Source organism: Mercurialis annua, linkage group LG8 (genome assembly GCF_937616625.2).
Source record: "Mercurialis annua linkage group LG8, ddMerAnnu1.2, whole genome shotgun sequence".
Taxonomy (NCBI): Eukaryota; Viridiplantae; Streptophyta; class Magnoliopsida; order Malpighiales; family Euphorbiaceae; genus Mercurialis; species Mercurialis annua.
Window position 1 is genome coordinate 42,250,511 of NC_065577.1, and position 18,474 is coordinate 42,268,984.

General features: G+C 31.4%; 3 protein-coding genes and 1 non-coding gene across 5 annotated transcripts; 3 read left to right on the plus strand and 1 right to left on the minus strand.

The window, feature by feature from the left end:
* The first annotated feature begins 541 nt into the window (after positions 1 to 541).
* Positions 542 to 3,991, plus strand: LOC126659927 (trihelix transcription factor ENAP2). Of its 2 annotated transcripts, none has more exons than XM_050353259.2 (2): positions 542 to 1,400; positions 1,842 to 2,361. In XM_050353259.2, exons 1-2 carry the CDS (start codon positions 707 to 709, stop codon positions 1,847 to 1,849), a joined length of 702 nt encoding a protein of 233 aa, XP_050209216.1. In that variant the 5' UTR covers positions 542 to 706; the 3' UTR covers positions 1,850 to 2,361. The 2 variants fall into 2 exon arrangements, with proteins under 2 accessions (XP_050209216.1, XP_050209215.1); XM_050353258.2 differs by lacking the exon at positions 1,842 to 2,361 and adding an exon at positions 3,633 to 3,991 and having other exon boundaries at positions 545 to 1,400.
* A 1,901-nt stretch (positions 3,992 to 5,892) lies between these two features.
* LOC126659930 (LOB domain-containing protein 21-like) lies at positions 5,893 to 6,860 on the minus strand. Its single transcript, XM_050353261.2, has one exon. The coding sequence runs from the start codon at positions 6,749 to 6,751 to the stop codon at positions 6,233 to 6,235; it is 519 nt and encodes a 172-aa protein (XP_050209218.1). The 5' UTR covers positions 6,752 to 6,860; the 3' UTR covers positions 5,893 to 6,232.
* Positions 6,861 to 7,775: 915 nt separating this feature from the next.
* TRNAI-AAU (transfer RNA isoleucine (anticodon AAU)) lies at positions 7,776 to 7,849 on the plus strand. Its single transcript has one exon. It is a non-coding gene; the product is annotated as a tRNA-Ile (tRNA).
* An 8,056-nt stretch (positions 7,850 to 15,905) lies between these two features.
* LOC126659918 (U-box domain-containing protein 1-like) lies at positions 15,906 to 18,047 on the plus strand. The gene has a single exon (XM_050353246.1). It carries the CDS (start codon positions 15,906 to 15,908, stop codon positions 17,979 to 17,981), a length of 2,076 nt encoding a protein of 691 aa, XP_050209203.1. The 3' UTR covers positions 17,982 to 18,047.
* Positions 18,048 to 18,474: the final 427 nt, after the last annotated feature.

Below are 18,474 nucleotides of genomic sequence, written 5' to 3' on the forward strand. Positions count from 1 at the left end.
TGAGGAGATTTTAGATTTTTTTTCGAATTTAACTTAAATTTTTAGTATATGTTTTAACATTTAAAATAAATAGATAAATTTAACTTGAATATAAATTCCTTTATCTCATAATAATTTTAAAATGTAAGCATACAAAAAAAAATAGCTTAATTAGTTTTGCGGATTTTAGAGTGAAATCCATTCGATTACCTCCTCAAATTACTAAGGCACTGTTTACATTAAGCAAAATTTTATATAAATTGTAAATGTAAATAAAAGTGAACATTTAATAGAATACAAAATTATAAAAATTCATATACTTTTTAAAAAATTATCGTCTAAAATTTATCATTTGAATTTTCAACTCCTGATTTTTTTATTTCTAAAAATAATAAACTATTTAAAATCTTATAATTTCAAAAACATTTAAGAATCTTATGTTCATTTGAATAATAAAATTTATAAGTTTATGGATTTTAAATTCATAATTTTCGAAAGAAAAATTCAATACAAATAGTTCCTAGAATTAATTTTATTAATATAGATCAAACTAATTTTTTTTTAAACGAATACCTAAACATTTCTCCGAACCAAACAACCACAAATATGGGAGAAATGACGTCACCGCCGGTCACAGTGCACGGCCAATTATCCATTACCTTACACACTCCTCTCGTCTTTTTTCCTTTCCACTTATACCCCTCCCTCCATCTCTCTCCCCTTCCTCATGGAAGCCACCAATAAGAGCGGCGGCAGCAGCGGCGGAGGCGGCCGAGAAGAGTGTTGGAGCGAAGGCGCGACGGCGACGTTAATCGAAGCCTGGGGAGACCGTTACGTGTCTCTAAACAGAGGAAATCTCCGTCAAAAAGACTGGAAAGACGTCGCCGACGCCGTTAACTATCGTGAAGACGGTGTTAAATCAAAGAAAACAGACATCCAATGCAAGAATCGAGTGGACACGTTAAAGAAGAAGCACAAAATCGAAAAAGCTAAACCGCCGCCGTCGAAATGGCCGTTTTATTACCGTTTAGATTCACTCATCGGCGTTAAGACAACAAATAAAAGAAAACCTAACGCCGTTAAATCAAACGTGAATTCGACGGAAACGACGTCGTTTGACTACAATGAAGACGAGGATGTAGGGTTTGATGAGAGAGTGATAAAGAAAGAGCATAGAATGGAGGATGTAGATTGTTCAGATGGAGCTGCGTGTAGGGAATTAGCGAGGGCAATTTTGAGATTTGGGGAGATTTATGAGAGAATTGAGAGTTCAAAACAGCAGCAAATGGTGGAGTTGGAGAAGCAGAGAATGGAGTTTACTAAAGAAGTTGAGTTTGAGAAGTTGAATATGTTAATGGATGCTCAATTAGAGCTTGAAAAGCAAGCTTTTAGAGCTAAATTTGCATCTTCTGGTAGCTCAGGTTAGGTCAATTTCTGCTTAATTTTGCTAAATGTTTATGTTTTTCTATTTTGATGTCATGTTTTTCAGCTAGGTGGCACGGACATTTCATTCAATTAACGTGTCCTAAAAAGTTTCGGAACTTCGGACACTTCACTTTTTGGATACAGAACTTCCCGTTCCGCCGTGTCCAAGTGTCCAGTTTTTCCGTGTCCGTGTTTGTACTTGCTAGGTTTTGAGTATTGAATTTGGTTTATGTGTGAAATTTTGATGTGTGTATTTTACTTGTAATTTAAAGATCATATCTTTGATGTGAATAATAATTTGGATAATAAAATTTTGATATGGTTTGGTATTTTTGATAGGTTCTTTGTTTCTAGGGTAATTAGTGTATAATGGCTATTTTTGTTAAGTTGTAGATATGGTCTGTTTTCTCCAAGTGAATTCGAGTTGTATTGCGCAGTAAGATGAAGTTGGCTTTCTTAAGAATGGAATTGTGCTGATGGCTAATTTATGTGTGCGTTTGGAGGTGCAAGTGAATGAAGGAACTAAAAAAATTGGGGATTTCAATTTTTTGAGAACATGATTTGAAACTTATGAAGGTCCGAGTGTTTTTCCTTATTGGGACTTGAGGGACTAATAAGGTTGAACTAAAATGGTGCAAGTACGCGGGTGTCCAATGTTTATTCCTTAAGATTTTACGATGAGGTTATGCCTACCTCTGCTCATGGTTGACTGCAACTTAGACTTATCCGCATAGCCTTGGCTCGGAAGACTGTAAAAACAACTTATAGTTTATTTTGCATATTTCTGGTTTACAAACATTGCAATGTGAGATGCGGTTGGGAATGGACTTTTGCTGATGGATCATGTATGTGTGCATTTGGAGGTGTAAGTGAAGGAAGGAACAAATCTTTGGGACATTTCCATTATTTGATGTAGTGACTTTTGTGTTAATTTGAATATAGATGTAGTTTGAAGCAGGATAGGTGCATCTTATGATTGTCCGCATTCTTATTTTACTTGCTTTTGGGGAAATTCGAGAATGTAATGGTGCAAGTACGCCGGTGTTGAATGTTTATATACAGGATAAAATGATGATATTATGCATACTGTTGCTCATGGTTGACCGAAACTTAGACTTATCTACATAGCCATGGCTCGGCAGACTGTAAATACAACTTGGAGTTGTGGTTTGCATGTTTCTCGTTTACACCTACTGTATCATGAGATGCGGTTGGGTTTACAGTGAGAAAATTCCGCTCCTCTGTTGTTGGTGTTTTATTTCTAATTGCCTAAAAAATGTCACAGCTGATCTTATTCGTGAGAAGTTCTCCTAGGGGATGATTCTTAAGAGCTTAAGAATCACATTCATTACTTCTCTATTTTCCAAACTGTAGACAATCACATAAGTAATGTGGCTAGTTTACTTTTGTTTTTAAAAACACCTTAGTGAGGGAGAGAGCTCAGACCAGGCTAAGAGAGTTAAATGTTTGTGATGTGTTAATCTTTTGTTTTTAGGGCCAGGATATTTGTTGTCATCGGTGATGCATCATTCCTGTGAAGTTAAATAATTTGAAAATCATTGATCTCAGATCTTGTGTGATCTAAGAGTTATGCTTTAAGTCGGAAGACAGTTGCATTTCGAGAGTGATTTGTTTGTGAACACATATCAAATCATTCTTGAGCACAATTTTTGTGGTTTCATAAGATAAAACCATTAAAGGTTCATTTCGCCCTTTCAACTTGGTACAAAATATCAAAAGTGTCCAAGTTCGTGTCTTTGGTCTAAAACACCCACAATTTATCAATTTTTGATTAGTTTACACCTTTGACCATCATGACTGACGTCAAACTAGGGTATAAACTGACCCAAAACTAAGAAGTTGTGGTTTTTTTGGTCCAAAACTACAAACTTGAACTCTTTTAATCCTTTGTGCCGAGTTAGAGGGACGGAATGATCCTTTGTTGAAGATTGAACATATGACTTAGTTGCACATTCCTTCTCTTTCTTTAAGCTGCACATGCTTTTCTCATCACATAGCCATGCGTGTGCATATGGGTCGCTGCATATATGCTGTATCGTTTAAGTTATGGACTTGTCATTATCCCTAGTCCAGTATTATAATTGAATCTTGAACAATGGCGCGATTGCTATTCATGTAATGCCTGTAAAGTTATTGTTGCAATCTTTAGTTTGCATTTCCAGTCGAAGTCGAATACGCGCTTAATGAATATTGTTTGCTTTGAACAGGGAAGAAATTATAGCTGAGATCAAACATTCAAGCCAATTCCGAAGGTGTTCTCCTCTACACAGATCTCTGCAAACGCCCTGTTCTTGTCACTAACTCGAGAACGGAAGTTTTCTGTCACATCATCTGGAGACTGTTACGCCGTCAACAGCTTCAGATGTGAAGCTTTTGCAGATGATTAGTGTGCAGTGTATGAACTGTTGTAGAATTGTTCAATGTAAATTATCAAATTCCTCCACAAATTGTGTACTTCCTGATATTGTAGAACAGTAACGCATGCTCTTACTTTCTTAGGCATCTTATAGTTATCCCCAGGTTAGAAACTGATGAATGTTATAAAGTTGGATCTCCTTTCCGATTAGGAGTGCAAAAATTAAATCAAACCAAATAATCGAATTGAACTGAGAAATTAAGTTTGTTTTCTGGTTTGACATTTTAAAAAATTGATTTTCCGGTTCAGTTCGCTTTTGAAAGTATGAATTAAGTTCTAGTACACTTAAAACTGAAAAAATTAATCTGTTTTTTACTTTTTTATTGAAATATTTTAAAATCTTCTACTTTGGTTTGATTTGGTTTATAAGGAATCAATATTGTTTTTGTTTGGTGGAGTTGAATGTACATGTTTTATTTCTGAGTGATGTTTGTAAGTTAGCATTTGTACAGATTCAAATGAACAAAGTAATTCGACTTTTTACTCCGACTTTCTATTTATTTGGCTAGTTGCAACCAGAAACCTTTAACAGACTTTTCAGGTCGACAGACAAGTTAGGGTTCAGATTAACACAGAAGTTTAGGGTAGGGGTGTAAGCGAGTCAAGACTCACGAGCTGTTCGAAATTCGACTCGATAAAATTGACCCGAGTTTGATTTTTTGAAGCTTGTTAGCAAACGAGTCAAAGAGAATTGATAAATTCAGTTTGGTTTGAATTAAAAAAAAAATAGTTTGTGTTCGATTTGATTTTATGAATAAGAAAATTCAAATTATTGTTGATACAAATCAAATCGAAAGAAATCAAACTAACCAGAATTGACTCGTTCCATTTATTCTAAAATTTAAACTTTTTCAACGGAATTAGTTCGGTTTTGTTTTGGAGTTGAAAACAAAATTATGATTCAGTTCGGTTCGATTTGAATCAAAAGCACACCCTAAGGAACTTTGTATGGATACACTCGGCCACTGAACTACTATACTAATGATGATCATATTCACTTGGAACAAGACAAGGTAGTGCTTTAGGGTTGACAAAGCCTTATGAAATTGTATTATAAGTAATTGGATTCTCGTTGGACTAAAATAAAAGGGAATTGTTATCATTAACCAAATGCTCTTATTGCAAGGTACTGCATTTATAGATGTGCAAGGTAGGATTTGGTTTGGTAAAATCTAACCCAAAATCATTTTACAAGTAATAAAATAAAAATCAAATCATGCTATATATTCATGTAAAATTTTGCTTCAATTAATCAAAATCTATAAAAGAAATTTGTTACTATTTAGGCCAAATTACATATGATACTAAATTATTACATGTTAATATACGTATATCAAAGGCCAAATGTCGTAAAAAGGTCAGACTTTTCATAAAAGTTTCATAAAAATCCTGACCTTTCAATTTTGTCGATTTTGGCCAAAAACAGATTATTTGGTTTCAATTGTGGCTAGCTCTCAATTTGATTTCAATTTGCCTACGTGGCGCCTACGTGGCATGCACATATATTAAGAGGTCAGGATTTTTGTGAAACCAAATAATCCATTTTTGGCCAGAATCGACAAAATTGAAAGGTCATGACTTTTGTGAAACCAAACAATCAACTTTTGGCCAAAATCGACAAAATTAAAAGGTCATGACTTTTATGAAACTTTTGTAAAAGGTTTGGCCTTTTTACGACATTTGGCCTATATCAAAAGTACATTCTCTTGATGTCGGATTTTTGACCGATTTGGTAAACCAATTATAAAATTAAAACTAAATTTTTCTACTCATTCACAACCATACCGATTTTTTTAGTCTTTTTCAATGAATCATAATTAATTTCAATTAACTTAAAAAATAGTTTAATTGGGGAAGAACGGTCATTATCACTTTGCTAACTGAACTTTCATTTTTACAATAACATGAAATTAATATAACACTTTCGGTCAAAAATTACTTATATGACAACATACATGTTAGATACCGTACAGTTTTTATTGTCATTTAAATAATATTTGGCATGAATTGCTATAATAACCTTCCGTGGATATTAACAAATGATACGATGATAATCGACAATTTGTAAAAAGAATATTGTTCATTAACTTTAACAAATTTTAACCCTTCCTCTCCCATTAAACAAGCTTAATGATATATCACCAAAACAAGAAGCAATTCTAGTGGGCTATAGAACATGGAAAAATAATTTCCATAACATGAACTAGACTGAAGAAACTTCAATCATTCAGCTCTATCTACACATAAAAACATCAATTATTCAACTAATTTCCCAAAAATACTATAAAACATAAACCAGATTCCAAGTCCTTAATATCATAATTAACATTAGAGATAGACAAGAGAAAAACAAAGAGTATTTATTTAACACTTAATCATAAACTAAAACCATCAAATTAAATATGGAAAATTACTAAAATCACCAATAATTCCATCTTGGCTAAGCTCAGATGAACTAGGACTAAAACTGTCAATAACCAATCCACCACAAGCAGGAAACTCATTCAAAACAGCAGAATTCAAACTCGAACTCAAACTCAAACCCGAATTCGAATTATTCGGAGTATTATACCGAGCAAGACGAGCTTTAGCAATGGCGAGATCAATCTGCAAATCAACCATTTTCCTCTGCAACAAAACTATAGCACCAATACATCCGTAAACAGGGTCTTTAAGCCGCGCTTCGGCTTCATAAGCTAGAGAATTTACAGTGTCTTCACGTTGTTCTTCAGGAACTTCGATCAAAATCTTGCTTACATTGCTTGCGCCGAAAACTTTGTGAACTTTGGCGAATTTTTTGGGCTCATCGGACCGGAAATACGGTGCGAATATACAGTTTGGTATGCATCTTCTTTTTAGGAATTTGCAGGCTGCACATGATGAGCTTGAACGAGGTTCATTGCTTCTCATTTTTGGTTATCTAGTTAGCTTGTTTTTGTGTTGTTTATATTTCTTTTCTGTCTAATCACCTTGTATAAATAGGTGAAGAGTAAAGGGTTATTTTGATCCTTGAATTTATAGACCGAGTTTATATAGATTAAAATTGGTAATTTATGCTATTTCCGAGCTATCTTATGGTGTTATTTCACACGGTTACTATCAATTTTAATGACTTGACATGCCATTTAATTAGAGTTCTATTCATATAGATTTTAAAATTCCAGAATCTTCTGCGCCGTGTAGTAAATTTTGATGTTTATATAACACTCTAGTTGGCACGCCATATCAATAAAATTAGCAAACATAGCGCGTGGAAAACATATAGGTTGATCTTGTCTATTGCTTTTCCTTTGTGCCTACTTCGCCTTGGGGAGTTGATTTACCGGTACTACCTTTGTAATGTCATGGTATTTTCATGGATTGGCTACAATGACAACCAAAATAATGGTTAAATAAAAATTTAAAAACAATTGACATACAAATTAAAAATTAAGGAAAGTTTGAAAAGAAATGATAGTTTTGGAGCAAGTAAAATAAATTACTCAATACTCTCCAAAATAAGATTGATTTATCAACTCCTATATTTTTAAAGCAAATAGAAAGTAACCGTGAAGATATTTTTACTTAATGTTTTATATCAGTTTTAACATACTTATAACTTTTATGTTAATTTTAATATGTTTGTGTTTAATATCTTAACTGTTGTTTTGATGCGTTCTAAAAATACATAATTAGTCTTATCGAAGAATAATCGATTAGATTATGAAACTATATTAAATTTAATTTATATAAATCTTATTTCATATCAGGTCATTACAAATGATTATATCATTTCTAAATTCTTATACATATAATTATTCATTATTATTAATGAAAGATTATTTGATTATGAAAAAAAAATCTATGAGTCTCTTTCATAAACTCAAGGGTTGAAGTAACACTATGCCCAGTCGGTAAAATGTGAATAATTACTATCAAGGATTGAGTGCGTATTGGCCTATTAGCTCAGCTGGTTAGAGCGTCGTGCTAATAACGCGAAGGTCGCAGGTTCGAGACCTGCATGGGCCATTCATTTTTGTTTTTCTTGATATGCAGGTATTTCGATTATGCTGTTTTTCTTTTTTGGCTTAATTATTTAAAAAGCCCCATCTTCAATTTTTTTTCATTTATACTCCGACTTTAAAAAACAGTTATTTATACCTAATTTTGTGTTTTTATGTCCCCACCCAAAAATATTAAATTTGTCGTGAAAAAAAGTTTAAGATACTCCTTCAATTTATATTTATATACTAATTAGACGTAATGATATAACCTTTTATTTAATTATTTTTAAATTTTTTATTTTTTTTAATTTATTAAATTGTCAATTATATTCTTGTATTGGATAGAAATGAAACCTAAAAATCCAAAATTGGGTACAAATGACTTTTTTACAAAATCAGGGTATAATCGGAAAAAAAATTCAAGATGAGTTTCTTTAAATAATTAAGACTTCTTTTTTTAATTTTATATCATTTAAATTCTCTTATAGGGGATATCAGATATTGCATACTTTGATATCATGGCAAACTTTTATTATTAGAAAACATAGAGAAAATAATAACTTCAACCTAATATTGTAGGAACAACTTTCACTCATTTGCTTGATAAACTTTCACTACAAGAACTTGAAGTGTAGATATTTTGAGTTGATTGCCACTAAATATGATTATATGAGCAACATTGGGATTTCTAAAATTTTAGAAGACGGAGTAGAATTTGATTCATTCTCCCGTCATTAATTTGACCAACTAGTACTAGTTATAAGCAAATTATGTACCAATTTTAAACTAAGCAATGAGAAATCAAGATAATTAAAGAAAAATATATACTTACAATTAAAAGAATTAGAATTTTTTGTTTATTATTATTTGTAATAGAAAACCTCACCTTTTTTTATATCTATTTTCGCACTTTTAGCTTCACATATGAAAGTTACTAAATAATAATGACTAAATCCATATAGAGGTGCCTGTACTTTACACTTTTTTCCAAAGATTGTATTTCTTTTTTTGTATTAGCTGGTCCCTCTATTTACCAATTTTTTGTTTTTCAGGTTCTTTTTGAATTTTTTCCTGTCTTTTTGTGTGTCTTGAGGAAAAAAATTGTAAGTAAAGGGACCGGAAAAAATTTAAAAAGGATCTGAAAATCAAAAATAGGCAAATAGAGGGACCAGATAATACAAAAATAAAGTATAAGGATCTAGGAAAAAAGTGTAAAGTACATGGATCTCTAAATGGGTTAAGCCAATAATAATCCAACTTCTCATTTTTTTCCCGACAATTTCTAGCCAAAATCAATTTTTTTTATCATCAGACGATGTCGTTTTTGGCAGATTTACCATACGCCGGGCTAGAATTTACAAATAAAATGAAAAATTATTTACACGTGGAGTTTAAAACGCTAAAATAGATAAAAGTGGAGTTTTTTTTATACAAATAAATCTTTTAATTTCCAATGGAGGAAATAAGGGATGGGTCCAAATAATTGACCATGTGGACAACACTAAATGCATTGGTGATTTTCAGACGAGACATGAGAGTTCATCAATAAAAAAGGATGGGATATTTCATTACACTTCATTGAAAAGAAACTTCACAAGAAAAAGCAAAACAAAGCCCCTTCAAGAGAGTTGATCCCTATCCACAAACTTGAAATTGGAAGGTGAAAATTTAATATATTAAAAGAAATTGAAAAGACTACATCAATTAATGGAGGGCTTAATACATAATTTGATCCCTGAACTTGTGCCCTTTTACTCATCTAACCCTTAAATTTAACGTCTCACCTATCGAACCTCTGAAGTTGTTAAATAATCCGATTTAACCCCTGAACTTGATAAATATGTAAGTATTGAACCCTTCATGTCCACCTGTCACTTGAAACGTTCTAGAAGAAATTGTGTACGGAGGGGTTAAATGTTTACGTATTTATCAAGTTTGGGGGTCAAATCGGGTTATTTAACAAGTTCAGGGGTTCGATAGGTGAGATGTTAAGTTCGGAGGTTAGATGGATAAAAGGGTACAAGTTTAGGGGTCAAACTATGTATTCAGCCATTAATGGAGCTACTCATAAATCATAACACTATCCTTCAATTGGGTTGTTTCTTTCTCATTCCCTCTACAAGAGATTTAACTTTTTTGTGGAATGTAGCATAATTTTTCCAATTTCCATCCAATTATATGTGCATTCTTTTAATGTCTAATCAATTTTAAAATCTAGCCCTAATTAGGGAACTTTGCTTTTAAAATGGATTGCTAAATAACCAATTATATACTCAAGTCAAGTTAAGATACTGTTAAAAAATTCGACTTGAATTTGATAAAACTAGAATTTTAGAGCTCAAACTCTATTTCAACATAACAAAAAGATACTCATATGCAACTCAGTTGGATTCTGTTAAATTTATTTTATTCTTAAACTCAAACAGTAAATTTTAAATACATATCAATATTAATGATAAATTACTAAATTATCTTAAAATTAATTAATCTTCCAAAACTAACAAATTAACTCGAATAGTTCGAGATCAAACTCACCTATATTAACAAGTTGGATTAAAGTAATTTCAATTCAAACTCGACTAGATCACGAGTTCTCTCGACTTGATTACACCCCTTAAACCATATATTTCTTCTTCAAATAATTAAGCCTATAGTAGCACTATAAAACAATGAAGTGAAAAAACCGTTTGATATGCCTAGTCCATCTCAAACCCAATCTAAGTTTTTGACATTTTATGATTGAATTGTTCTTACAAATCGTCTTAATGAACTAATCATTTTGAAAAGTGGATTAGGGTTTTAGTTAAAAGTAATAAACTGAGATAGTCAAATTAAATAAGTTTATAATCTAATAGGATTAGGTGGGTCTTTGATATTAAATTCTGATTTTTTTTTATCTATCAAATCAAAGAAAATGGTCACTTCAAACATTTTCTGTGGAAGGGAGTGGCTAAGGACAGTGATGATAATGCTTCAAATTGGTCCTTGAAAAGGTCCACTTGTTTTAAATGCGCCATCGTTTTCCCATTATTAAAACACCATCCTCCAAAGGGTGCAAGTTTGAAAAAGTATGAACAATGGTGAAACTAGAATTTAATTGCTTAATTGAACTATAAATTCAATTCTAGATAAATCAAGTCGAATCGAGTTAGAATAGAATACTAAATTTTCGTATTCGATTTATATTGTATTTTTAGTGAGCTCAATTTAAGCTCTAATTGAAATGAAAATCTAAAGAAAATCTTGGTGTTACTAATTCAATTTGTTGTATTGTTTGTACGATATGGTTAATTGTAAACTAAACTATGAATTTTAGTGTATTTTACGATTATAATACGTATATTAAATTTTAATGATGCCAGACATGAATTATTGAAAATAACGACCAATTATATGATGAAAAACTGCTTATGTAAATGCCAGAGTATATATTTTGATGTCCATATTGATATTTTTATCCAAATAATATTCAATGTTTTGAATCGTAAAAATTTAAGTATATATATATATATATATATGATATTATTAAAATTTAAAGTTCGTATTATAATAAAAAACTATACTAAATTTTATGATTTAGTTTATATTTACTTCCTATGAATATGATGTTGTTTATTCACTAAAGCTTGACTTTGATAATACTAAAAACAGAGATGATGGAAACCCCAAGACGTAGATGAGTTGGTAAGGCGCTCTTCTAGCTTAAGTGAGGTCGCGGGTTTGAACCGTAATCATGTATGCAGCCGTTTAAAACTTGAGGCCAGAATTTGCCTCCCCCAAGAGACCTACACGGCTCGAGTGGAATTAGTCTGAATGTGAAAGGCTTAAAGGTGCCGTTTCATAATTGAGACCCGTTCAGAAAATCTCATGGACCCTGTATCCAAAAAAAACAGAGATGATGGATAAATAATTTTTTTTTTCATAAAGTGAGAAAAATATATAAAGTAAAAAATAAAAATAAAACATTTTATTGTAATTCTATGAAAACAAAACCTAAGAAGATTTAGTATAGATAAAATAAAATTATTAAATAATATTTTAATAAAAATATTTATAAATTAAAGGTTTTTTTATAGAAAAATTAAAGTTATAAAGTGAATAATCAACCATACACTTTATGTAAGTCCCTCGTACATGATTAAAACATCCCACCATGCTTCTCCATTTAAAGAAATATATTTACACGTTTCAAAATTTAACTTGTGAAGAGTTGCAAGTTTTTTGTTTTTTGTTTTTGAAAAGAAGAGTTTCTTATATTGAAATCTTTTATAACATGTTAACGTATGATCAATCTTATTCTAAAAAAGTGAATTCTTACAAAAACAAACAAAAAATTTACAGTTTCGAGGCTAAAAACCATCCATCTACCCCTTTTATTTAATTATTAATCAATAGAAATTTTAGTTAATAAAGTTTTTTTTTTATATAATTTTTTTCTATATTTATGCATATTGAAGTTAAGGTCTTTTGATTTCCATGTAAATAATTTCTAGCTTCATCAATTTTTTTGAGGCAGTAAAAATTGTAACAGGCGTGCCCGACGCTATTTTTATAATAGGATCGCCTTTGGTAGAGTTATTATGCGGAAGTGCTAGTGTAGGACAATCCACTTTGACTCGTTTTTATAGTTTACATACTTTATCACAAGTAAGATCGGTTCAGGATCATGGGATCCTTTTCTATCAGATAGGACGGGCTGTTGCACAAAATGTATTTTTTTTGAATTATATGTTGAAATTTTTTTTGACTGGCCTATATTATAAAGTTAATGATAAAATTATTTTGATATTTAAATAAATGTTTGGTTGTTTTATCTTAAAGAGATTTATTGCTAATTTGTTCCGATGAATATGAATCTATAACGGATCAAGTTCCACAGTGGTTTTGTTGAGTGAGATTAGTAATTAACTTTCTCGCTCCAACAGAACTTTATTCATGGGTGGCCTCCTAGGTAGCACGGAAACGGAAACGGGAAACGGAAACGATACGAAACGGACACGGGGAAACGAAATTTTTTCAAAATGAAGGACACGAAACGTGGGGGAAACGTGTAAATAAAAAAATATAGGGATATTTATAAAAATATTATCTAAATATTTATCATAATTAACAAAATAATTCATTTTAATATACTAAATATTTAAAAATTTATAAATATATATAAAAAATATAATATAATTCAACACAAATAAGTATATTTTATGTATTGTGGGCAATACGAATGTAAAATTTATGGGTAACTAGTTAGATTTTTTTTATTTGTGGGTAATAATTTTAATTTTTTTTATAAATTTTTAATTTTTATTATTTACGGAAACGGCCCGAAACGTTTCGTACGGGTGTTCAAGAGTTTCCGGTTTCCAAAACGTTTCCGAAACGGAAAACGCAAATTTGTCGAAATTTCCGTGCTTCTTAGGTGGCCTCTTATGGTATTTCGTGAGATCCACACAATAAATCAAGTTATGGATCTCAATTATGAGCGGATCAAAACTTTTGCAAAACCAGAAGCTAATTGGTTAAATTTTAATGGAAGTTCAAAAAAGTTAATCCAAATCCGTATAAATTAACATATTGACTAAATTTAAATAGTAAACACTAAATTTGAACCGAGTTTGAACTCAAATTTTTTAAAAATCAAATTAAATTAGACCTGATCTGAATCCGCCCAAATTCAGCTCATGGACAATTTATTCGCCAATTATTTTTGTTTTATTTTGCATTTTTTTCTTTGATTTTTTGATTTCTCCATGGATTATCCATAATAGGAGTTTGAAATTACATTTTAAAAAATTAAATTAAATTAGACCCGATCCAAATTCGCCCAAACTCAGCGTATGAACAGTTTTATTTGTCAACCATTTTTGTTTTATCTCACATTTTCTTAATTTGATTTTTTGATTTTCTTATTTGGCCATGGAACAAATAATAGGAGCTACCACATAAAATTGACCTTAAAAAAATGTGGGAAGCCAAATTCCAGAATCTATCTCTTTCTCAATGTTGTTTATGAACCGGTAAAATTACAAATTGCATTATTATAATATGAAATAGTTTTAAATTATCATTATATATTTATATATTTATTTCAAGTTTTCTGTCCTTTTGGGAATGTTGGTTTATACATATTGTCTTACATATTATCACCTACTCCTAATTTAGATTTGTAGTTTGAAATTTTCAATTTATTAAGTAGTTGTGGAGGCTAGATAAACTACTTAATTTATTTACATATATTTGTATCTTACACCAATGTTATACAAAGAAAAAGTCAATAATTTGTATCATCTCATAATACATATATTTCATCGAATGAGCTACTTTTTAGACCTAATAGATACAAAAATTTAAATCTTTTGAACTTTTTGGCAACTTTAAACCAAAATTATTAATTGTAACCCAATTTTAAGAGTTGATAGCATTAATATAGTTCATTTTCAAAAATTATTTAATTAGTATGTGACATGATATCTTAAAAAAATTAATTCAAGAATGTGTATAAATACAAAAATAAACTGAAACTTTTTAAAATATATCTATACAATTTTTTTTAATTCATCATTTTATATATTTGTTTGGCTTTTGAAAATATCCATTTCGCTCTTATATTAATGTCAAGAGTCCCATACCATGTTGGTGGCGTTGCACTACTCAGCATAATGCAATGAAAAATTATTGCACACAACCGTTGCGCCATGTCATTCGTGCAACAAACCAATTGTGCGTTAGCCATGTGGAAAATTGAATGATAAAAAAAATAAGTATTAATTAAAAGATTCCCTATCGCAAATGCTCATTGGCTTGATGTAAAAATGACGTGGCGCAACGGTTGCATGGGATAAACACTCTAATGCAAAACTTCCAACTTCTAATATACTAATTTAGCTCATGTTTAGTTAAAGTATTTATTATTTGGATTCGTAAATTAATGTTGTAGTACATTTAATTTGCTCAATTAGTACTCAAACACATTATAAATTTAAATCAAATAAATTTAATTTTTCAAATTCAAGATTAAATATTCAAATTGAAATGAAATAATAAAAGAAATTGAATTTATTTAACATAAAATTATAAAATCTTATCTTAATAGATGAAACTAAACTTAATTAAAACACACAATTTTATGGATCAAAACGACCTTTCATTCATTTCCAATTTTTTTGGTTAAATGACATTTCCAAATAGTTGAATTAAGTCTTTTTATCTAACCATCATAAATGGACAAAATTATTTTAATTTTATAGCCACAGAAGACACCCTCATTTGATCTGTTAATTAAGACAACAACATAAACGCACCCGTGCAAACAATCCAGCATTCAATTCAATTTTTTTGATTCTATTAGATAATCAAAAAATACAATAAGATTTTCACACCATTTCACCAAATTGAATATGATTCTTCTTGTAAAGCTGGAATACATGTAGAGTAGGAAAAACAAAAACAAATTCACCAATACTTTTTTTTTCTTCCAAAGATAGATTATAGTAAGATAGATAGTGAGATATATTGTAAACCCATTGATCTTGAAAAAAAAAAACCAAATAATTAATGTATTTGAGAAAACAAAACAACAAATTGAAATTTTCAAATAATATTTTAACGTTTATGGATATATTTATCAAGTGACACGAATTTTCTGACACCATTTATATTTTCAAAATTTCATCATATTTTCAGTACCCAAATAGTTTTAAAAAATCTACTAATGAGACTATATTATAAATTGGATCAACTCACTTTGTTGGCTTGTTCAAAGCAACTTAACCTCATTTGGAAAAGTCCCATTTTCAATATAAAGAAACATATAAAAAAAAGCTTAGAACATAAACTATAAACCCATAGAATCAGCAAATTCCTCCAAATGGCAGAATGTCATGAAGTCCTCAGTATTATTTTCACATATTATCTTCTTGTCTTTTAGGATAACTATCCAATAGGAAAGAGTCAAATTTCCATGCAAATAAATTATTAATTATAAATAAATTATTAATTTATCAAGCCCTAACAAATTAAACTTAGACTTGTTAAGAACCAAATTAACAGAAACAAACTCAATACAGTAACCTGAAAAAATAAACATGAATATCATGATTTCTTCATCTTCTTCAGGTATTTTGCCAATTGGGTCCTTATTAGAGTCACTAATTCAATTATTCAATGAAGTTTCATCAATGGATAACAAAATTCCATTATTACAAGTAAGAAATATTTCAACAATCATAAGAAGAATAAAGCTTTTATCTTCTTTATTTGATGATTTACAAGAAACAAATACAATTTCTCTACCTCCATCTTCAATTTTATGTCTTACTGAGCTTCTTTCTGTAATTAAAGGAGTGAAAATTTTAATTCAAGGGTGTAAAAATGGAAGTTTTCTTTGGAATTTGATGCAAACTGAAATTATTTCAAATCAATTTTATGTTCTTGTTAAAGAAATGGGGAGAGCTCTTGATATTTTGCCTTTAAGTTTGCTTAATTTAACAGCTGATACTAGAGAACAAGTTGAGTTACTTCACAAGCAAGCAAAGAGAGTTGAGTTGTTGATTGATCCTCAAGAGCTTCAAAAAAGAGACGAGCTTTTAAAAATTATGGCTTATAAAAATGAAAAGATCAGCAAGAGTAAAGGGTTTATTGATGTTGGTAGAGTGAAAGAAGTTTTTAGCAGCATTGGATTGCGAAATTCGGCTGATTATGATGAAGAAATCTCGAAGCTTGAAGCCGAAGCAATAAAGCAGGCCGGAACTGGAGGGTTAATTGTCGTTTCGAATATAAACAATATTATATCAATTCTTAAACATTCCAAGTCAATGATTTTCAGCCCTGAAGAGAATAGAAAGATCAAAGAAGATTCCAGACCTCAGTCGACTGCGTCAGCGGATATCCGAAACATAGAAGTTTCTTCGATCTCTCAGTCGATGATTATGAGCGTTCCTGATGAATTTCGCTGCCCAATTTCTTTAGACCTGATGAAAGATCCGGTGATAGTAGCATCCGGGCATAGTTATGACCGGAATTCAATTGCGCAATGGATCAATGCCGGTCATCATACTTGTCCGAAAAGCGGGCAGAGATTAATTCATATGGCATTGATACCTAATTACGCACTAAAGAGTTTAGTGCAGCAATGGCGTGAAGATAATAATATTCCATTAGTTGACGAGTGTTCTTCTTCATCGACTACGGAACAATTACAGAGAAGTAACAGCAAGAAGAAACCGTATGATAAAGCTATCGATCACATCTCCGCTACAAAAGCTGCTTCGGATGCTGTTAAAATGACAGCAGAGTTTTTAGTCGGAAAACTGGCGATGGGGTCTCCGGAAATTCAAAGGCAGGCAGCATATGAGCTCCGGTTACTGGCGAAAACCGGCATGGATAATCGCAGGATTATAGCGGAGGCAGGAGCGTTACCATTTCTAGTAACGTTACTGAGTTCGAAAGATCCGAGGATTCAAGAAAATTCCGTCACTGCCTTACTTAACCTTTCGATATTCGACAACAACAAGATTCTGATAATGGCAGCCGGAGCAATCGACAGCATCGTCAACGTCCTGGAAACGGGAAAAACAATGGAAGCAAGAGAAAATGCAGCAGCAGCAATCTTCAGCCTATCAATAATTAACGACAGTAAGGCGACTATCGGAAGTCGCCCGCGAGCAATTCCAGCCTTGGTCGGATTACTAAGAGAAGGGACAACAGCAGGGAAACGAGATGCTGCAAGTGCACTATTCAATCTAGCAGTCTATAATGCTAATAAAGAGAGTGTAGTACTTGCCGGAGCAATTCCACTGCTGATCCAGTTGCTGATGGACGACAAGGCAGGCATAACAGACGACGCCTTAGCCGTTCTGTCGCTGTTGTTGGGTTGCTCGGAAGGACTCGAAGAGATACGGAAGAGTAGAGTTCTGGTACCTCTTCTTATTGATCTCTTAAGATTCGGATCTGCCAAGGGGAAGGAAAATTCTATAACTCTTCTGCTGGGTCTGTGTAAAGATGGAGATGAAGTTGCTCGACGTCTGTTGATTAATCCGAGGAGTATTCCTTCGCTACAGAGCTTGTCTGCTGATGGATCGTTGAAAGCCAGACGAAAAGCCGATGCCTTACTTAAATTGCTCAATAGATGCTGCTCACAGTCCCATAATCCTGTTAGATAACAAAATAGCAGGAAAATGTACAATTGTGGAAATAATTTAAATATCAATTTACCCTTTAAACTTCCACGCCATGAGCAATTTCCACCAAAATTGTGTTTTTTTACCAACTAGTCCCATTAACTTGTTAGTTTTTATCAATTTGCCCACGATTAACTCCCTATAGAAAGGTCTAATCAATAAGAATTAGTTTTTAATTGATAAAAAAAAGTTAAATATATTGCTGGTTACCGATAGCATGGAAATTCAAGGACCAAATTGATATTTGAGAAAATTAACTTAAATGATACTGTGTAATTTGATAATTAACAAAATACTTCAGAATAAGTAAATCTTTACATGAAAACTGTTGATGAAGTTCACATCTATGTTACTTTGTTCATCGACTGGAGCTCCGGATGGTCCCAAGTGTAATCTGATTCCTGCAATATATCAGTAGAAATAATTAAAAAAGACCAATCAGTAGCTTTAATTAAAAGAGAACTATGCTTATAAC